Source organism: Danio aesculapii, chromosome 21 (genome assembly GCF_903798145.1).
Source record: "Danio aesculapii chromosome 21, fDanAes4.1, whole genome shotgun sequence".
NCBI classification, from domain to species: domain Eukaryota; kingdom Metazoa; phylum Chordata; class Actinopteri; order Cypriniformes; family Danionidae; genus Danio; species Danio aesculapii.
In genome coordinates this window covers 42300162-42317790 of record NC_079455.1, presented here as the reverse complement: position 1 = coordinate 42317790, position 17629 = coordinate 42300162, and the positions used below count along the sequence as shown (strand labels likewise).

Below are 17629 nucleotides of genomic sequence, written 5' to 3'. Positions count from 1 at the left end.
GGTATGATGTTGTTCTCATCTGTGGTCTAAATGTAAGGTTATCAGTCAGTCAAAGCCTCACCGTAAGTTCGTCCAGAAATGGTGCACTTCTTGAAGGCCATGATGTTCTGTGTGAGCGTTGCCGGTTTTATCCGAGAAGATGTACTCGACTCTGGCCCAGCTGCTCATTCAGGGTGGTGGTTCTGGATTTGGCCGGAGTGTCTTTATCAGCGTAGTACATTTGCAGATCCCAGTTAATGAACTTACTCTGACCCAGCCGGATCACCTCCACACTGACACACAACAACAAACAACAACTGATCAACCATTGGATCTATTACCTTCTATGTGGCAGGAACAGATAGAGAGATGTTGAATTTTTAAAGTCTAATACTATTTATTTAACTGTTATTATTACAAATATTAACAACAACAACAACAACAACAACAACAACAATAAAATAATAATCATAATAATCATAATAATCATAATAATAATAATAAATAATAATAATAAACTAATAATACAATAATAAACAATAATAACATAATAAAAACAACAACAACAATAATAATAACAACTACAATAATAATTACAATAATAATAATAATATGATAAAATAACATTAAAAATAATAACAAAACTAATAATGATAATAATAATAATAATAATAATAATAATAATAATAATAATAATAATAACAACACTAATAATAATAATAATAATTTGTGCTGCCAAAATATGAATCACATCCAAAATAAAGCTTGTGTTTACATACTTTATATGATATTTATCTAGATTTATATTAATGGTGTATCTATATATAGATAATCTTTATCTAATACAATTATATATGTCAATATTTGGTTCTGTATATTTTGTTTTTTATATGTGAAATAAATATCAGCATTTTACTTAATAATATTACTGAAATTAATATTAAAAATGCTAAATAAATATATATTTACACACATTTCCATTAGTAAATGTTTTGTTTTATTTATTTATTTACTTATGTTTGTTCTAATCCCACATGAGCATCATTGGCTTTATTTATGGCAACACTTGTGGTAAATATTCAATATAGAATTTGCAATCATAACATTCTTAATCGCTTATTGTAGAAAAACCGCACAAATAATAACAACAATAAAAAAAGCTCATTTAAGTTTTCAATTCAATTAATAATAAATGTTTAAAAATTCCTGAAGTGACAAATTTATAAATATTTTCCTTAAATAATTTCCCAAATAAAAACATTCTCTAATATCATTTAAAATATAAACATTCTATTAAAATATGTACAATACCTGACAAAGTCGCCAATCCAACTTTTAGGAACACCAAATAATAACTTGACTTCTAGATCATTTGTGTCAGAAGTGTCTTATATGAAAGTTAAGGCCTGTAGATTACGCTTATTTGACCACAATAAAACATGATCATGCCTTGATTTTGAATGATTTCATTAGGACAGTAAGCTCTGACTTTGCTTAGACAAAAGTCTCGTGACTAACCAGAAATAATGTCCAGTATAGAATATATCATCATGCTGCAGAGGAAACAGAATGAATATTGTGTCTGACTCCATCATGAGCTTGGAGGACTGCATCCATACATCTCTGCAATGACTCAAATCACTGATTAATAAAGTCATCTGGAATGGCAAAGAAAGCGTTCTGCAGGACTCCCAGAGTTCATCAAGATTCTTTGGATTCATCTTCAATGCCTCCTCCTTCATCTTACCCCAGACATGGCTCAATCATGTTCAAATCTGGTGACTGGGCTGGCCAATCCTGGGGCACCTTGACTTTCTTTGCTTTCAGGAGCTTTGATGTGGAGGCTGAAGTATGAAAGGAGCGCTATCCTGCTGAAGAATTCGCCCTCTCTGTGGTTTGTAATGTAATTGGGCAGCACAAATGTCTTGATACCTCAGGCTGTGATGTTGCCATCCACTCTGCAGATCTCTCACATGCCCCCATACTGAATGTAACCCCTAACCATGAAGCTTCCTTCACTAAACTTGACTGATATCTGTGAGAATCTTGGGTCCATGGTGGTTCCAGTAGGTATTCAGCAGTATTTGTGATGATTGGGATGCAGTTCAACAGACGATTCATCTGAAAAATCGACCTTCTACCACTTTTTCCAAATGATAAATGATATAAATTATTATCTGTTGCCCTTACAACTGAGATCAATGACAAGACTTTTGTCAGGTAGTGTATTAGTGAACTGCATCTCTGTTGTTACTGATAAAACAATGGGTCCTGGAAACATGTTTGTAAACACGGAATTGCAATCTTAGTTGACTGACGGTGTTTTGGGAAACACACCTTTGAATAGCTAAATGAAAACAAATGATTGACAACTATTTCCAAAGCATCATATATAAATGAAGCATCCATAACTATACCTGACGTAAAGCGAGATGGGCACCATGGTGTTAAGGATAATGATGTAGCCCAGAAACTGAGGAAACCTCTGTAGGATGAAGAGTAGTCCAGTCCGTCAATCAAATACCAGGCCTTGGAGCCGATGCTCTCATACCAGTATGTGTGTCCGATGGCCAGACCAGCACACAACAACACCAGCAAACACAAAGATCTACAGAGAGAACAAGAGGATAAGTAAGGGATACATAACATCCAGGAGGTTGTCATCTCAGAATAAAGCCTGACAGGCTTATCGGCAGCCTGACGCAAAGCAGAGCAGTGTTGATAAGACTGAAGGGCTTTATTCTGTGAAAACAACTACCAGGATGTACTTTATGCTGCTTATTATAAGGCTACTTGCCACAAACATGCACATTATTCTGACTCATAATAGTTTATTAATTCTTTAATTAGACGAAAACAGCTGACGGAGTATACACTAACCTGCGCATTTGTCAGATAGCACCAAAACCGTTAAAAAATGCAGCACGACAGACAAGCAGATACATATGAATGTGGATGGAAGTATATGGATGTGAACGTATATTAAGCGGCTTTGACACAATCTACATTGTCAAGCGCTATAGAAATAAACATGAATTGAATTGGACGTATTCACTGACAGTCAAGGGGATTCGAAGTTCCCAGATAAGCTTATGTTATTCAGTGGTTGTTATCTGGGAATGTCCCGACTTGCCAATCAGAATCAAGTATTCCAGACAGCCATTTAATAAGTTTGAGATAATGTTCAGCTCTGGTCAGAATAATGCCCGATTCACACGGGCTTCAGTGTCAACGATTGACAGAGGGCGTGTCTGAAGTTAGGTCTGACGCGATCGTCATAGCAGCGTCAACCAATAAAATTAGTCAGCAATCGGTTACTGTCTGAGCTTTGTATACAGTGATCTGATTAGCTGATGTTCCTGTCAGCGCTCAAAGTTAAGAAAGTCCCTACTTCTGCAGCGAGCGACACCACTGAAGCGGCGCAGACGGATCCACAATGCAGTTCGGCAATGCCTGACGTCACCCATTCAAAGTAAATGGGAAGCGTTGACGATGACGCCCCGTGTGAATAGGGCGTAACCCTGATTGGTTATCAGCAGCTGTTGTATAAAACTGAAGGTCTTTATTCTGCAATAACCACCGGCTGGATGTACATTATCCCGCTTATTACAGAGCTACCTGCCACAAACTAACCAGTAGGCATTAATCTTACCTGTAATAATTTTTTTATAATACCTGTAATAATTTTAATACTGTAATAATTTAATTTTTATTTTATTTATTTATTTTAAAATAAAATTCACTATCCAACAGCATTATACATCATGGAAGAGCCAGAATCAAATGTAAAACTACTGCGACTATGTTCATCTGAAAGAAAAAAAGTCATAAAAACAGAGGATGGCTTGAGAGGTGTAAATAATTTTATGTTCTTCAAAATAGTAATTGATGCACATGTTTAACTCACCGTGTAAACCATGTAGTTCATGCGTTTGTCTATTCTGGTGCGTTTGAACCTGGTCTTTCCTCCGTTCCTCATGATTTTAGTGTCATTTCCTGAAAAGCCAAACGTTACAGATGCTTTGAGAAACACATGCTCGCAACACTAAAGCCTGAAGTTGTTGGTGTGTGAGTGCGCGAATCATATCAGTACACAAATTCGGGTTGGGTCAATAGACGATGCCATCGTCCATCGCTGATGGCCGATAGACATCACAATGCTGAGCCGGCATTGTGATCCTCCTCCCGGTCCACTTTCGCAAATACGCTCTCGAAAAATACACACTCAGGCCGCGTTTACACTAATACAGCTTAGTTTTAAAATAGCATTTTAGAACAAACACAATCCACATCCACACTGGTGTTTCATCTAGCATTTCCCTCCACATTATACGAGTACAACTTGCTAAAAACGCACATCACGTGACCACACACACGCACACACAGTCATGCGCTTGTCTGAGCTCCAGCTTGGACAGTTTATCAAGAATGTACCACTGGATCACATCACACTATAGTTGTTAAACGTGATACTTAATTAATCTGGTCTCTATCTAACGACTCTTCTGTCTTTTGAATCTATCAGGTAACGTGTCACAGCATCAGTACACTGCTTCAATCTCTCGCTTCCACGCTTGTACTTAGTAATTTTAGTGAAAACCTCAGATACCGTTGGCTGGTTCCTGTTGGTTGTGCGTCTTTTTTACCAACCAAGTTTGTCGACGCCATTATAACAACACAGATCACTCTGCCTATTCATGCCAGATTTCTGCAGAAGTGATTGACAGGTGGTAATTGGTGTGTAGCTTCTCTTTATTTATTTATGATTTGGTTATGGGTAAAACAAAGGACCATGGGGGTCAGGTAGTTGAAACGGTAGGCTACGAATTAATTAATTTGTTATTAATTAATTAATTATTCATGAATAATTAATTCACCGACGCCTATGACGACGATGCCATCGTCCATCTCGAGGTTTCACATTCGTACGATACCAAATTGGTCGACATTGCCCAACCCTGACACAAATTTGTATGACATGGGTATGACACAGGTATTAGAAAGAGTAGGTGACTTATGAGGACATGGTCCATGTTCAGATTGCTCAAAAGGCTTGTAAATCATACAGAATGTTTTCTTTTCAGATAGCAAAAATGCATTTTTGGGTTTCTGTAAAGGGTAGGGTGATAAAAATACACTTTGTGCAGTATAAAAATGTATTGAAACCAACTAAATATCCCACAATTCACAAAAACAAACGTGTATGTGTTCAAATAGCTTGTATTCCTAACTTGTGGGGACAAATGTATAGCAATTTCAGTAAATGTTGACCTTGTGGGGACATTTTTTTTTTATCACCATGAGGAAAACAGCTCATAAATCACACAGAATTAAGCCTTTTGATATTTTATAAGATTTATAAAAGTCCTCATAAAGACATCTGTACAAGTGTGTGTATGTGTATTTGTTCTGACCTGCGAATATGACCAGGCCGTGACAGATGTCAGTATTGCGGACTTTGCATCCTCGCAGCAGCATGTTGTCGAGGTCAAGAGGGTAACTCTGCGATTCCCAGATCATTGTCCCGACAAACTTATCCAGACGGTTGTTGGGCTCCTCACACTTCACCAGCGCTGACAGACACACACACACACACACACAATATGAACAATCAGACCTACTAAAACTCAAAAAAAACATCACAAAAATATACAGTTGAAGACTAAAGTATTAGCCTGTGAAATTTTTATTCTTTATTAAATATTTCCCAAGTGCTGTTTATAAAGCAAGGAACTTTTCATAGTATTCCTTTTATTATTTTCTTCTATAGAAAGTCTAAGTCCAGTTTACTCTGACACATTTTAGCTTTAAAACGCATAAAACAAATCGTTTTTTAATTTTTTATAAAGTTTGATATGGAAAACAAACTCCTGAGGACACGTCGGGTAAATCTTCAAAATGAACAATAGGTTAGGTTACTTTATTTATACCCGAAGGTAGATTTGGTTTGCAGTCAAGAGTCCTCATCTCACAACAGTGCCACACAAAGTAACTCACATAGTAACAACAACAACTGAACATTAGGACATAAACATAAAGTTAAACTTTATAAGTATAAATGAATAATCACTTCAAGTGTCCGACCACCCCCCTCCCCCAAATAAATATTTAAAACGATCTAAAATATACAGGTCACCGAAATACCTCTGCTTTAGTCTATGCCTTATTTAAATATCTAATGGCTGCTGGTATGAAACTATTTTTGTATCGTTTCGTTCTACGGCTTAATACTAGAAACCTGCGACCAGAAGGAAGAGCTGAAACTCTGAGTGTAGGGTCACTGAAAATTGAATTTGTGATTCTCTTTAGCTGCCTGGTGTACACAGCCTCTAGATTAGCTAGTGACACCCCAGTCAGCTTACTGGACCACTTAACTATTTGATTTAGTGAGTTTTTATTCTTGACAGAGGAATTCCCAAACCATGACACCAAAGCAAAGGATAGAATGGATTCAAGAAAAGCATGATAGAATAAAATCATCATGTACATTATAACATTATTACAATTAACATTATAACCTCATTCACAACCCCCGGGCTAAGGTTGTTTCACTTTCTACAATAAAAATAAAACATGACACTAAAATGTTGAGGCGTCGTGTAGCTACATATTTATATGAGCGTATTCTTCACTGTAGGCATATTTATAACAAAACAGAGCCTATAACAAACCTGCCTCCTTTATTTTTCATTGAAAATACGAAACATCGCTTGATAACCTTAATAACTATTAACAAAACTACAAGCAGTAATTAGGAGTTTACTGAGCTAATAGTCATAGTTAATGAGTAATAGCAGAATTGTACCTTAAAATAGAGTGATTAGTGAAGTATTATCTACTGTCATCATGTCCAAAGATAAAGAAATTAAATTAGAGCAAGAAACGCTGAATTAATATAGTAAACAGTCTCTTATATACACACACACCATTAATTGAACCAGCTGCTGCTCCTCTTGAAGACGCTCATCCGTCACTTTTCAGACCCATTTTAAACTTCAGATTCGTCTCTCTGGACAAACAACGCAACAAAACAAACAAGACATGAGAAAACTACACTCATAAAAGCAAAGCAAACAGCAAAACAAACTCGCATCCTACTTTACGAAGCACAACAAGATAAAGCTCAGTCACAGAAGCTGAATCATGAGTATATGTATGTGAAATGTTGTTATTCGTCATCACTGCTATAGTGAAACCAATTTAAAGTATCAAATTCATGGTCTGAATTCGTCAATATCTTCCGTTAATTTAATTTTAATGAGGTTTTAGTCATTTTGTTTTACGTTTTTATTATTTTTATTGGTTATTGTTTTATGGATTTATCCATAAATAATTTTAGAAGCATGTTTATATTATTATATTACATTATTATATTATTGTATTACATTTTTAATTTTCTAATATATATTTCTAATAAATTAATAATTGAAATAGGTTTTTATAAATGGCAGAAAACAGCATAAACATGGCATAACAGCAAATTCATTTATATCATTTATAATATTATATATAATTGGGATATTGATTGATATGCTTGTTTCACTAATACATTCAGCATTATATGATTTAAATAAACATAGAATTATTTAAATATATGATCAATTTTACTGTGTGTATAGTATTATTATCGTTGTTGTTGTTGTTATTAATTATTATTATTATTATTATTATTATTATTTATAATTGCAATTTAATATTATCAATAGTTCAGTCTACAGTCTATGTAAGTGAAAGTCAAAATAAAGATTGTTTGGACTGAACAAACAGAACGGAGACCAAACAAAGAGCATCCATTACACAATTTCTATTATGAATCATGTTCAAACACACTAATGACTCTGGATTGACGTTACAAAACAGAAATGCATGTATGATTTTGACTAGAATAACTCCTTTCGACTCCACGAAGCATTTAAGTGAAAACTCATCATGTAAACAAGCTCTCAAATATTTAAAGAGTTCAGAGTTTGTTGCAATTTATTATTATTTTTAATATTATTATCCATTATATTATTTTATGACAAACTGATAACATTTAGAAACAAAGCTGATAACAAATATTTTCATAACAATAAAAATAGATGAACTACAATGTATAATACATAAAATAAAAATCTTAAACTGTATTTAATATTTAATTATCATAAAAAAAAAGATAATAATAGATAATACTTATTTTTAATGATTTACATTTAAAAAAAACAAAACATTTTAAATGTAATGCAATTTTCATAAAGCCATAGTGCTAGTAAACAGATTACTAGATAAAGGGGGTTTTCTGAGAGTGTAAATGTGCAGTAATGTGAATGAACTGATGTGTGTGTGTTTCTCAACCCGTCAAGCTCCGCAGTTTTCAACATAACACAGACTGTTGGGGTTTGAGTGGACAACAACATAATATCGGCCTACATGAGGTCAAAACACAGGCGCACATGAGAAATAACCTTACAATGAATGAATAAAATGACTGGAGGGATGAAGACACATTAACAATTTTACAATTAAAGAGCTAACAAGCATAAACATGACATAAAAAAATAAATAAAAAAAAATCAATCAATGTATAAATATGTATATATGTATATATATATATATATATATATATTAATATATATATATATAATATATTATATATATATATATATATATATATCTATATATATATATATATATATATATATATATACAGTCTATATATATATATATATATATATATATACAGTATATATAATAAACTTATAATAAGTATATATAAGTAAACATTATTAAAAATAAAAGTATGAATGAATGGAAGGGACGAAATAAGAAAGGAAGGAAAATGGAAGGAAGTACGAAAAATGAAGAATGAACATGAAGGAAGGAAGGAAGGAAGGAAGGAAGGAAGGAAGGAAGGAAGGAAGGAAGGAAGGAAGGAGGAAAGAGTAAGTGAATTAGTGTGGTGGAAGGTAGAAAGAAGGAAGGAAGAAAGGAAAACTGGAAGGAAGGAAAGAGTGAATGAATGAATCAATCAATCAATCAATGTATGAATAATGTATGGGAGGAAGGAGAAAAGGAAGGAAGAAAGGAAAGATGGGAGGGAATGAAAAAAGGAAAGAAGGAAAGTTTGTGAATGTGTGGAAAGTAGAAAATAAGAAAGGAAGATTGGAAAGAAGGAAAGAAGAAGGGACTGAGGGAAGAAATGAAAAAATGAAGAAATGAAAAAGGAAGGAAGGAATGAAGGATAAAAGGAAGGAATGAAAAAATAAAGGAAAGGAGGAAGGAAAGAAGAAAAGAGTAAATGAATCATTGAATGAATGAATAAAGGGAGGACAGAAGGAGAGAAAAAAGAAAGGATGGAAGAAATAAAAAAGTATGAATAAAAAAAGAAAGGAAGGAAGGGAAAAAGAAAGAAGGAAGGGGAAAAGGAAGGAATAAAGGAATGAGGGAAAGAGTGAATTAATGAAGGGGAGGATGGACGAAAGGAAGGGAAAAAAAAGAAGGCAAACAAACAAAAGTTGTGTGTGTTTTTACTCCTCATACCGGATGAAGTCATTTTTGTGTAGTCTGACCACGTCTCCAACCTGCAGGTTCATCCATCTGGTCTCCACAAACCTGACAGAGTGAGACAATGAATGAATGAATGAATGAATGAATGAATGAATGAATGAACGATGATCTTCATCATTATAGCTGCTGCAGTGTAGTTTTCACCTGCCGTTCAGCAGCACGTCACACTTTCTGTTGTTGATTTCTTTGTCCATCCGGTGTCGTGCCTTTAAACAGAGACAGGTGTCAGCTGACAGAAAGCAGGAGCATGTGTGGTTACGCCAGAAACACGTGCACACACCACTCACCAGATCATCAACCAGGTCTTTAATAGCAGTGATGCCCAAACCAGCACCAGCGGCACCAGAGTCGTGTACCACGGTAGAGTGGAGATTTGAGGAATAATCTGATCACACAAACACACACAGCATGTTCAAATCATTCACAAAATAAAATGAAAACAAACATGAAAATCAACGCTCTTCATTTTTTTATTTGTATATACATATATTTGTATATATATATATATTTGTATATATATATATATATATATATATATATATATATATATATATATATATATATATATTTAATATTTCTACACATAGTATGTTTAACTATAATACGTTTGTATTAATCATGTGACAAACTAATGGGTCAATAAAATGGCAACATGATCTTTTTTTACTTTAAAACATGCATTTTTTGTCTTAATGTAATTTGTAATAGCCTGAAACAGTCATTTAATAGTCAGTTTTAAAATATATAGACTAAAGTTCATACAGTAGATCCATATATTACAAAACAAACATGTTTTAACATTGAATGTATTGTATTGATTATTATTCAAACATTTAAAAACAGATAGGCAACAGCACACTGTAAATTAATACATTTATGTGAATATAATAATTTATACAACAGTTCTGTCTGGTTCTTGAATCTGATTTTGCAATTATAGCACTCTTACAGCCTCTTCACCCTTGTGTGTTATTCCACCCACATAGAGTGACAAGCAGAGGACGCTCTACAGTTTGACAAACATTGCAGCTGTTGGACAACATAATGTACTTTTGAGGCTTTTCAAGCGAGAATGTAGTTGTTTAGTTTGCAACTATGCAGTTTATTTATAAAGATAGTGCTTATTTTAAATATTCATAATTTTAGAGATTCAGCGCATCGGCGGCCATCAGCCTGTCATATCGAGCAGAGCAAAGAGGGTTGATGTTCTGCCACAAGATGGTGACAGAGACAGCATAATAAGTCCTTAGAGGAGAAAAATTCAGCGTAATTTCAACGTACAGCTGATCAAATCATTATTAACAGGGTAAATTACTTTCTAAGTCTATCTCTCTTCTTTGTATGTTGCAGTGATGTATTTATACCTTAGTAATCTGCTAGTTGTTTGCTTTGCTTTGACTTTTTGGTGGCTAACTATTGTAATCTTCTAATTGCAACAGATAAATACTGGGAAATCTCTTTAGACTGATGATATTTATGCCGTTCAGCCTTATAATCCAAAATGTGAGCAAACTCACCTGTTTTGTCATCACTTTAGATATTATGCTGGAGAATCATTCAATCATCGTGACGTTTTGCTGTTCTGACGTCAGCTGCAGAGGTGAATGAATGGAGGAAGAAAGTAGTTCCTGATACTAAAAAGTTTTTGAGACTCTCCGTGTTTGATTTTCCTTTTTATACACACGATTATGCCGTTGAACTGTTGTATGAACGCAATATCACACTCGTAGCAGTGCGATGTGGCTGTATCACTGGTGAGACACCCGGCCTGTGGTTGAGTCAGCGCACGCCTCATACCAGTGCTGATTAACATCCATATAGCGGTGCTACTCATGTAATATTGCTCATTTATATAATCAACAAAAATTATATATAAAATTACAAAATAAATAAATATTAAATAATAATAAATAAAAATAAAATATATATTTTTAAATATATAAATAAATATATAAATAAATATAAATATAAATAAATATAAATAAATATATATATAAATATAAATATATATATATATAAATATAAATAAATAAATATATATATAAATATAAATAAATATAAAAAAATAAATATATATATATAAATATATATATATAAAAATATAAATAAATATATATATATATATAATATAAATTTAAAAAAAATATATATATATAATATATATATATATATATATATATGTACACACATATACATATACACACACATTTATTTATTTTTATTTTCTTTCTAATTCTATCATTCAAATTTGTTTAAGCTTGTACATTTTTCAGTGAGCTATATTTGACATATAATGTACAGTAATAGTTCGTCCACTATCATAAGCATCAGTGTCTCAGTGATTGTTGGTTCAGACCTGTAGGATCAGCAGACCCAGGAAGTAGAGGTTTGCGGCTCTCTTGAACTGCTCATACAGATTCAGCGGCAGGAAGGTTAACACGTTGTATTTGTAGGTCTTGATTGCATTTCCCTACAAATAAAAAGACATCCACAATTTTAAATCCATCAATCTAACATCTCAAACGGTCATTATAGAACAAACTGTACAGATAAGAGCAAGATTATTAGAAATTTTATTATTTAAAAATATATATTTCCTGTCCAACAGAGCAAGGACCCTTTTTCATATTCTTATGATATATTTGTTCCCTCTGAATAAAGTTTTATTTCTTTTAGTTTGGTTATTATTTATTCTTGTTCAATATTTATATAGTGATATTTAATGAAATTTTCACAGTAATTCTGATATATTTTTTTCTTACTAGTTTAATTTAGACTCGAATAAAAGCAGTTTTTAATTTTTATTAAATAGTTTTAAGCTGAATATTATTAGCCCCCTTAAGCAATATTTGTTTTTAATTTTCTACAGAACAAACCCATGTTATATAATGACTTTCCTATATAACCTAACTTGCCTGATTAAGCTTTTAAATGTCACTTTAAGCTGTATAGAAGTGTCTTGAAAATATCTGGTCAAATATTATTACTGTCATCATGGCAAAGATAAAGAAATCAGTTATTAGAAACGAGTTGTTGAAACTATTATGTATTGAAAAATATGATCTCTCTCTGAAACAGTAATTGTGGAAAACAAATAATAATTATAATTTAACAGGAGGGATAATAATTCAGATATTTTTCCTGATTTGGTAAAAAACAAACTAGTATCTAGCAAATGAAATTGGTGAAATATTACCTAATGTCATAGCAGCATAAACAAGAGAAATTAATGTTTAAAAATTGTGTTGTTTTATCTCTGGTAAACATCACAAAATGAGAATAATTATATATACACAAAAAACATGTTTGCTGTTTATTCAAACTACTTATTCAAAATGAGCTGAAATGAGTTTTGTTTTGGGACAACTTAACTGTTTTATATTCAATCCACTTAAATGTGTAAAAACTAATAAGTTAACTTGGTTACATGTTTCCAACATTCTTTAAAATATCTTCTTTTGTGTTCGACAGAAAAAATAAACTCAACAAAAAAGGGCAAGTAAATGTTGAGTAAATTTTCATGTTTGGGTGAACTATCCCTCCAACTCTCTTTCTCAATCAAAATTCCTGCATTACCAAACCCAGAAGATTTCCATTCATGTAAATCCCAGCATTTCTAAATCTGACTGCGGATGCTCTCGCAGAGTAACATTTCAACCTCAGGACAAATCCAGTCCTTGCTGCTGTCTATTGCTTGTATCTGCAAGCCTGCAGTTATTCAACACAGAATAACTCGTTTTTCCAGCCGAAGATGATTGTCATACCAGAGAATTTAAATAAGCAGCAGCTCCATTCAACGTGGGGGAGATTAACAAGTAAATGACATAAGAAAATGACATAAAACTACTAATTTAAACCATAATTAAGGCCTCACCTTAAATGCATTAGAGTGGTTTAAGGGTTGATTAATACAGTGTAACAGATTACAGCATAATGACTAATTATGGAAAATAATGCATGACGTGTTACTTTATTTTCAGTTTGTTTACTGGAGGCGTTTGACTGACCAGAAGTATGACAGAAGAAAAAAATATGTCATATACACTTGAATAATTTCTGTAAATAAAGCAGTTTTCCTTATTTTGTGATTCATGTTTTTATTTTTCCTTGTTTATTTCTGCTTTTGAATTGCATTATTGGATTTTAATCTTTCTTAAAACAACTTTTAACCTTAAAAAGTTGGAAAAAGTGTCTTTTATGAACATTTTTAATAGTTTAAAGTGCTGAATTGTCTGGGAGGGTGTTGATTATTATGCTATAAAAACCTTGCAATAAACTGCCAGTGCATTTTATGTTATTTTATATTATTTCTTATACAATATATTACTGATAACTACTAAAATGTCAATAAAAGTCACTTTGTTAAACTGTAGAGTTGAGTTTTTAACATTAAAAGTGGACAGAGCAGAGATCAACATCCCATAATGCAATTCACACCCGTAAATAAACACTTGTCAACCACAAAAAATGGAAACTCTTAATTAACGGATATTTTTTACAGTGTTGATCACTATGAGAAAAATAAACTAAGAATTGTGAATTACTAATAAATATCATAGGTGGCATCAGCTCCTTTCACATATACAGACTTTTCTGGAACATTGCAGGTAAACTGCGGTGGAGAGATCATGTTTGAACAGGCCCTTTTGAAACACCATACAATTTGTTCTGGTAATATTTTTCCAACACAGGCTCATCCTACATTTTTGTGAAACCGCAAAAATGTACTTCAACTAGGGGGACGGTAACCGTTTTTAAGGTATACTGCGGTTTGGAAAAGTCAAGGTTTTAAAACCGCCAACATTTTCTGTAATACCGTTCCTAAGGTATGTATCAGATTTTTTTATTTACCTTTATTGTTGTTGTTATTAGGACAACAGTATCTCCAGCAGAAAACGGTTTAAAACTAAGAGCATACGCTATGATAAGGGTACATTTCTCATAAATATAAACAGCCTTTCCTAAACCACGCTAACCTATGGATCGTCACCCACATTCGTAAATAAAAATGCAATTTTTGTGGAAAAACTTCAATCCTTTATTAGGTTTAGAGTGTGGAGTGATAGGATGTTTGTCCACAAGACAATAAACATCCGCTGTAAATGGTAAATGTTGGCAAAGTTTTCAAAGAGGTAGTGAAACTATAGCATATCTGACTCCGGCCGGAAGTATGGATACGCAACTATCGCTCTACCGGATGTGCGTTCGACCGTCCATGAAAAAGGCCTTTAGCAGAACAGAAGAGCGAATAACTGCTGATTATTATAAAAACGATTATGATTATTTTAATCATTTTACTGTAATTTGCTGGTTTGTTCTGTTCAACAGGATCAGTGTTCATGTTTTATTAACAGTTCAGTTTAGTTCATGGTAACTGAACCTTTCCTTACTCTTGTTTAAAGTATTTGTTGTTTTTACTTTGTAATTTTTCTATAATCTGATATATTTTGTTAAATGACAGCAATAAAGTATTGTTAATTGTCTTATGCTTTATCTGTCACTACTTGTGTATGTTAACAAATAAATACAAATTAATTATAATTCCTAAAATTATATTATAGTTTCTAAAAATTTGGGTGGCGGCTTGATGATCATGTAAAAATCTGGGTCCCGGGGCCAAACCAATAGAGAGCCACTGCTCTAGTACATTTGTCATGTGAAACATTCAAAGAAACATATCTGAAGCAATGCATTTTACCTTTTGCAAAAATGTAGGCTAACTGTGCGTTCACACTGAATGCAGCGAGAGCGCCAAAGTTCGCTCTGGCTGCCCCAGCGACAACGCTGTACACTGAAAAAAAATATTCAAAGATGATTCCTTGGATTCACTCAATTTTTTTATGTTAAGTGGTTGTAAACAATTTATTTGGGCTGAATTTAAACTAACAAATTAAGTTGAACATTGCTCCATTTAATTTGTTTGTTTAAATTCAACACAAATAAATTGTTTGCAACAGTTTTGCATGCAACACTTTTTTTAGTGTATGACTCTACTGCTCCGCTGGCGAGAGTGTCAAAATTCGCTACACTGATCTTGTATTTAGAGGGCCCATTGCAGCATTTCAGCAAATCAAGTTACATTCCCTCATAAAAACATGCTTTCTAGCATGAAAATGTTACGCGCTTTTTATCAAATTCATTTAACTATGAAAGATCAAGTTGTTGCGTGTGATGTGGCTTTGCTCCACTTATCCAATATGGTAAGTGGAGCAAAGCCACACCAAATGTATGACTTCCCACTACTTTAACACTCTCGGCGCTTTCAATGTGAACGCACAGTATGTATCTCCAATGAGCCTGGGCTGAATTTTTTGGAATGAGAAGCTGTAACATTGCAAGAAATTTGCGAAATTCCACTGTGTGTGATCCGCATGTTTTTTATTTTCCAGTGAAGTTGTTTCACCAATTTTACTGCAATTTACCAGTATTACTGTGTGAAAGGGGCTATTGAATAACATTTTTTTTTAAATCAAGCAGAACTGCTTATATATGCAAAAATTAAGTAAAAAAACTGACACTCTCAACAAAACGTTCCTTTTGTTTACATATAAAAATGAGTGTATAATGACTGAGCAGAAATACCATCTAAACTAAGTCACTTGTTGTTGTTCTTAACGTGTATTCAAAGGTGATTTTAAACTACAAATTAAACATTTGACAAAGAAAAACAGATGACAGATGCTGTTTGGCATTAACAACACTGAGATCCTTTACTGAAAACTAAAAATGAATCATCCTTTCAACAAATTATCAACATACTCATTCAACCAACTCACGCAATGACTGTAGAACTTGTGGAAGAGGGAACAAAGACAGTAAGGCTCATTGGCTTGAGAAAGTTAACACACTGCTAGCATGATTAAATCATTGTTAGCATGTCATGAGCTACTTGCCAAGGTATTGATATGTTGCTTGAGAGATGAATGTAAACTGAAAAAATGTATTGCTGTCTTAAAATTTTTAGTCGAATGAAATAAACTTTTCTATTCAACTTAACTTATATCAGTCAAACTGACAAAAATATTAGGTTAAACATTGGATAACTAGAATTAAAAATGTGGATAGCACATGGATAGCACATTCGCCTCACAGCAAGAAGGTCGCTGGTTCGAGCCTCGGTTGGGTCAGTTGGCGTTTCTGAGTGGAGTTTGCATGTTCTCCCCATGTTCGCGTGGGTTTCCTCCGGGTGCTCCGGTTTCCCCGACAAGTCCAAGGACATGTGGTATAGTTGAATTGGGTAGGCTAAATTGTTCGTAGTGTATGAATGAGTGTGTATGGACATTTCCCAGTGATGGAAGGGCATCTGCTACATAAAACATATGCTGGATAAGTTGGCGGTTCATTCCGCTGTGGCGACCCCAGATTAATAAAGGGACCAAAAAGCCATATCTTTTTACAGTGTATGTCTAAACGTCTTAGACTCCATGGATATAGGTCAAACACTTTGTTGGTATGACTTTTTTCATAGTTTTGATTGTGGTTGATAAAATAAAAAGTATACAACACACTGTGTCAGAACAGTTTGAAGGTCTGAACTCAAATTTTGTGGCTATAATTTCCATTTACAAATGTGGTCAAATAAGAAATCCAGAAAGCAGAAGTAAAACTAGACATTTCCAATATAATTAAATAATTAAAGTATGGTTTCACATTCAAGACTTAACCATATAACGGGCAAAGAAACATACATGGAAACCTTATTGACTTTAATTTCACTGAGTGGCCTACAAAGGGATAAGATAAAAACATCTGCCCACTCTGATCACTGTTTATAGTGTAAACTGTGGAAAAATCCAGCATGTGGGACATTTAATGTTGCAAATCATTATCTGACGCTTTTGCCTGAGATTCCTGGAGTGGAGCTGCATGATACACTGCAAAAAAAAGCTGGGTATAACACAATTCCTTCACGCTATCCACACACAAATTGATTACGTTAAGTTGATTGTTTTTACAATTTTAAGTGGAACATAAAACAATTAAGTTGTCCTTAAATCTTAAGAATTGTCTCAACTCATTTTTTTTAGTGTAATGGACAAATCTAACATTGTGATATTTAGTTTTCTACTATTTCACAAAGTATGATGCACCCGAACTATTTTCA

The 17629-nt window shown here is 33.3% G+C and overlaps 1 protein-coding gene across 1 annotated transcript in view; it reads right to left on the bottom strand.

The window, feature by feature from the left end:
- The window catches only part of atp8b1 (ATPase phospholipid transporting 8B1), a 90030-nt gene that overhangs the window by 29903 nt on the left and 42498 nt on the right, over nucleotides 1–17629 (bottom strand). Inside the window, 16 exon segments of the mRNA XM_056445824.1 lie at nucleotides 1–119; nucleotides 121–150; nucleotides 152–272; nucleotides 2397–2445; nucleotides 2448–2577; nucleotides 2579–2587; nucleotides 3887–3975; nucleotides 5394–5552; nucleotides 6884–6956; nucleotides 6958–6988; nucleotides 8314–8386; nucleotides 9500–9570; nucleotides 9670–9731; nucleotides 9813–9853; nucleotides 9856–9910; nucleotides 11882–11995. The exon segment at nucleotides 1–119 is cut by the window's left edge and continues 19 nt beyond it. Of these exon segments, the coding sequence (XP_056301799.1) occupies nucleotides 1–119; nucleotides 121–150; nucleotides 152–272; nucleotides 2397–2445; nucleotides 2448–2577; nucleotides 2579–2587; nucleotides 3887–3975; nucleotides 5394–5552; nucleotides 6884–6956; nucleotides 6958–6988; nucleotides 8314–8386; nucleotides 9500–9570; nucleotides 9670–9731; nucleotides 9813–9853; nucleotides 9856–9910; nucleotides 11882–11995 (1226 nt within the window).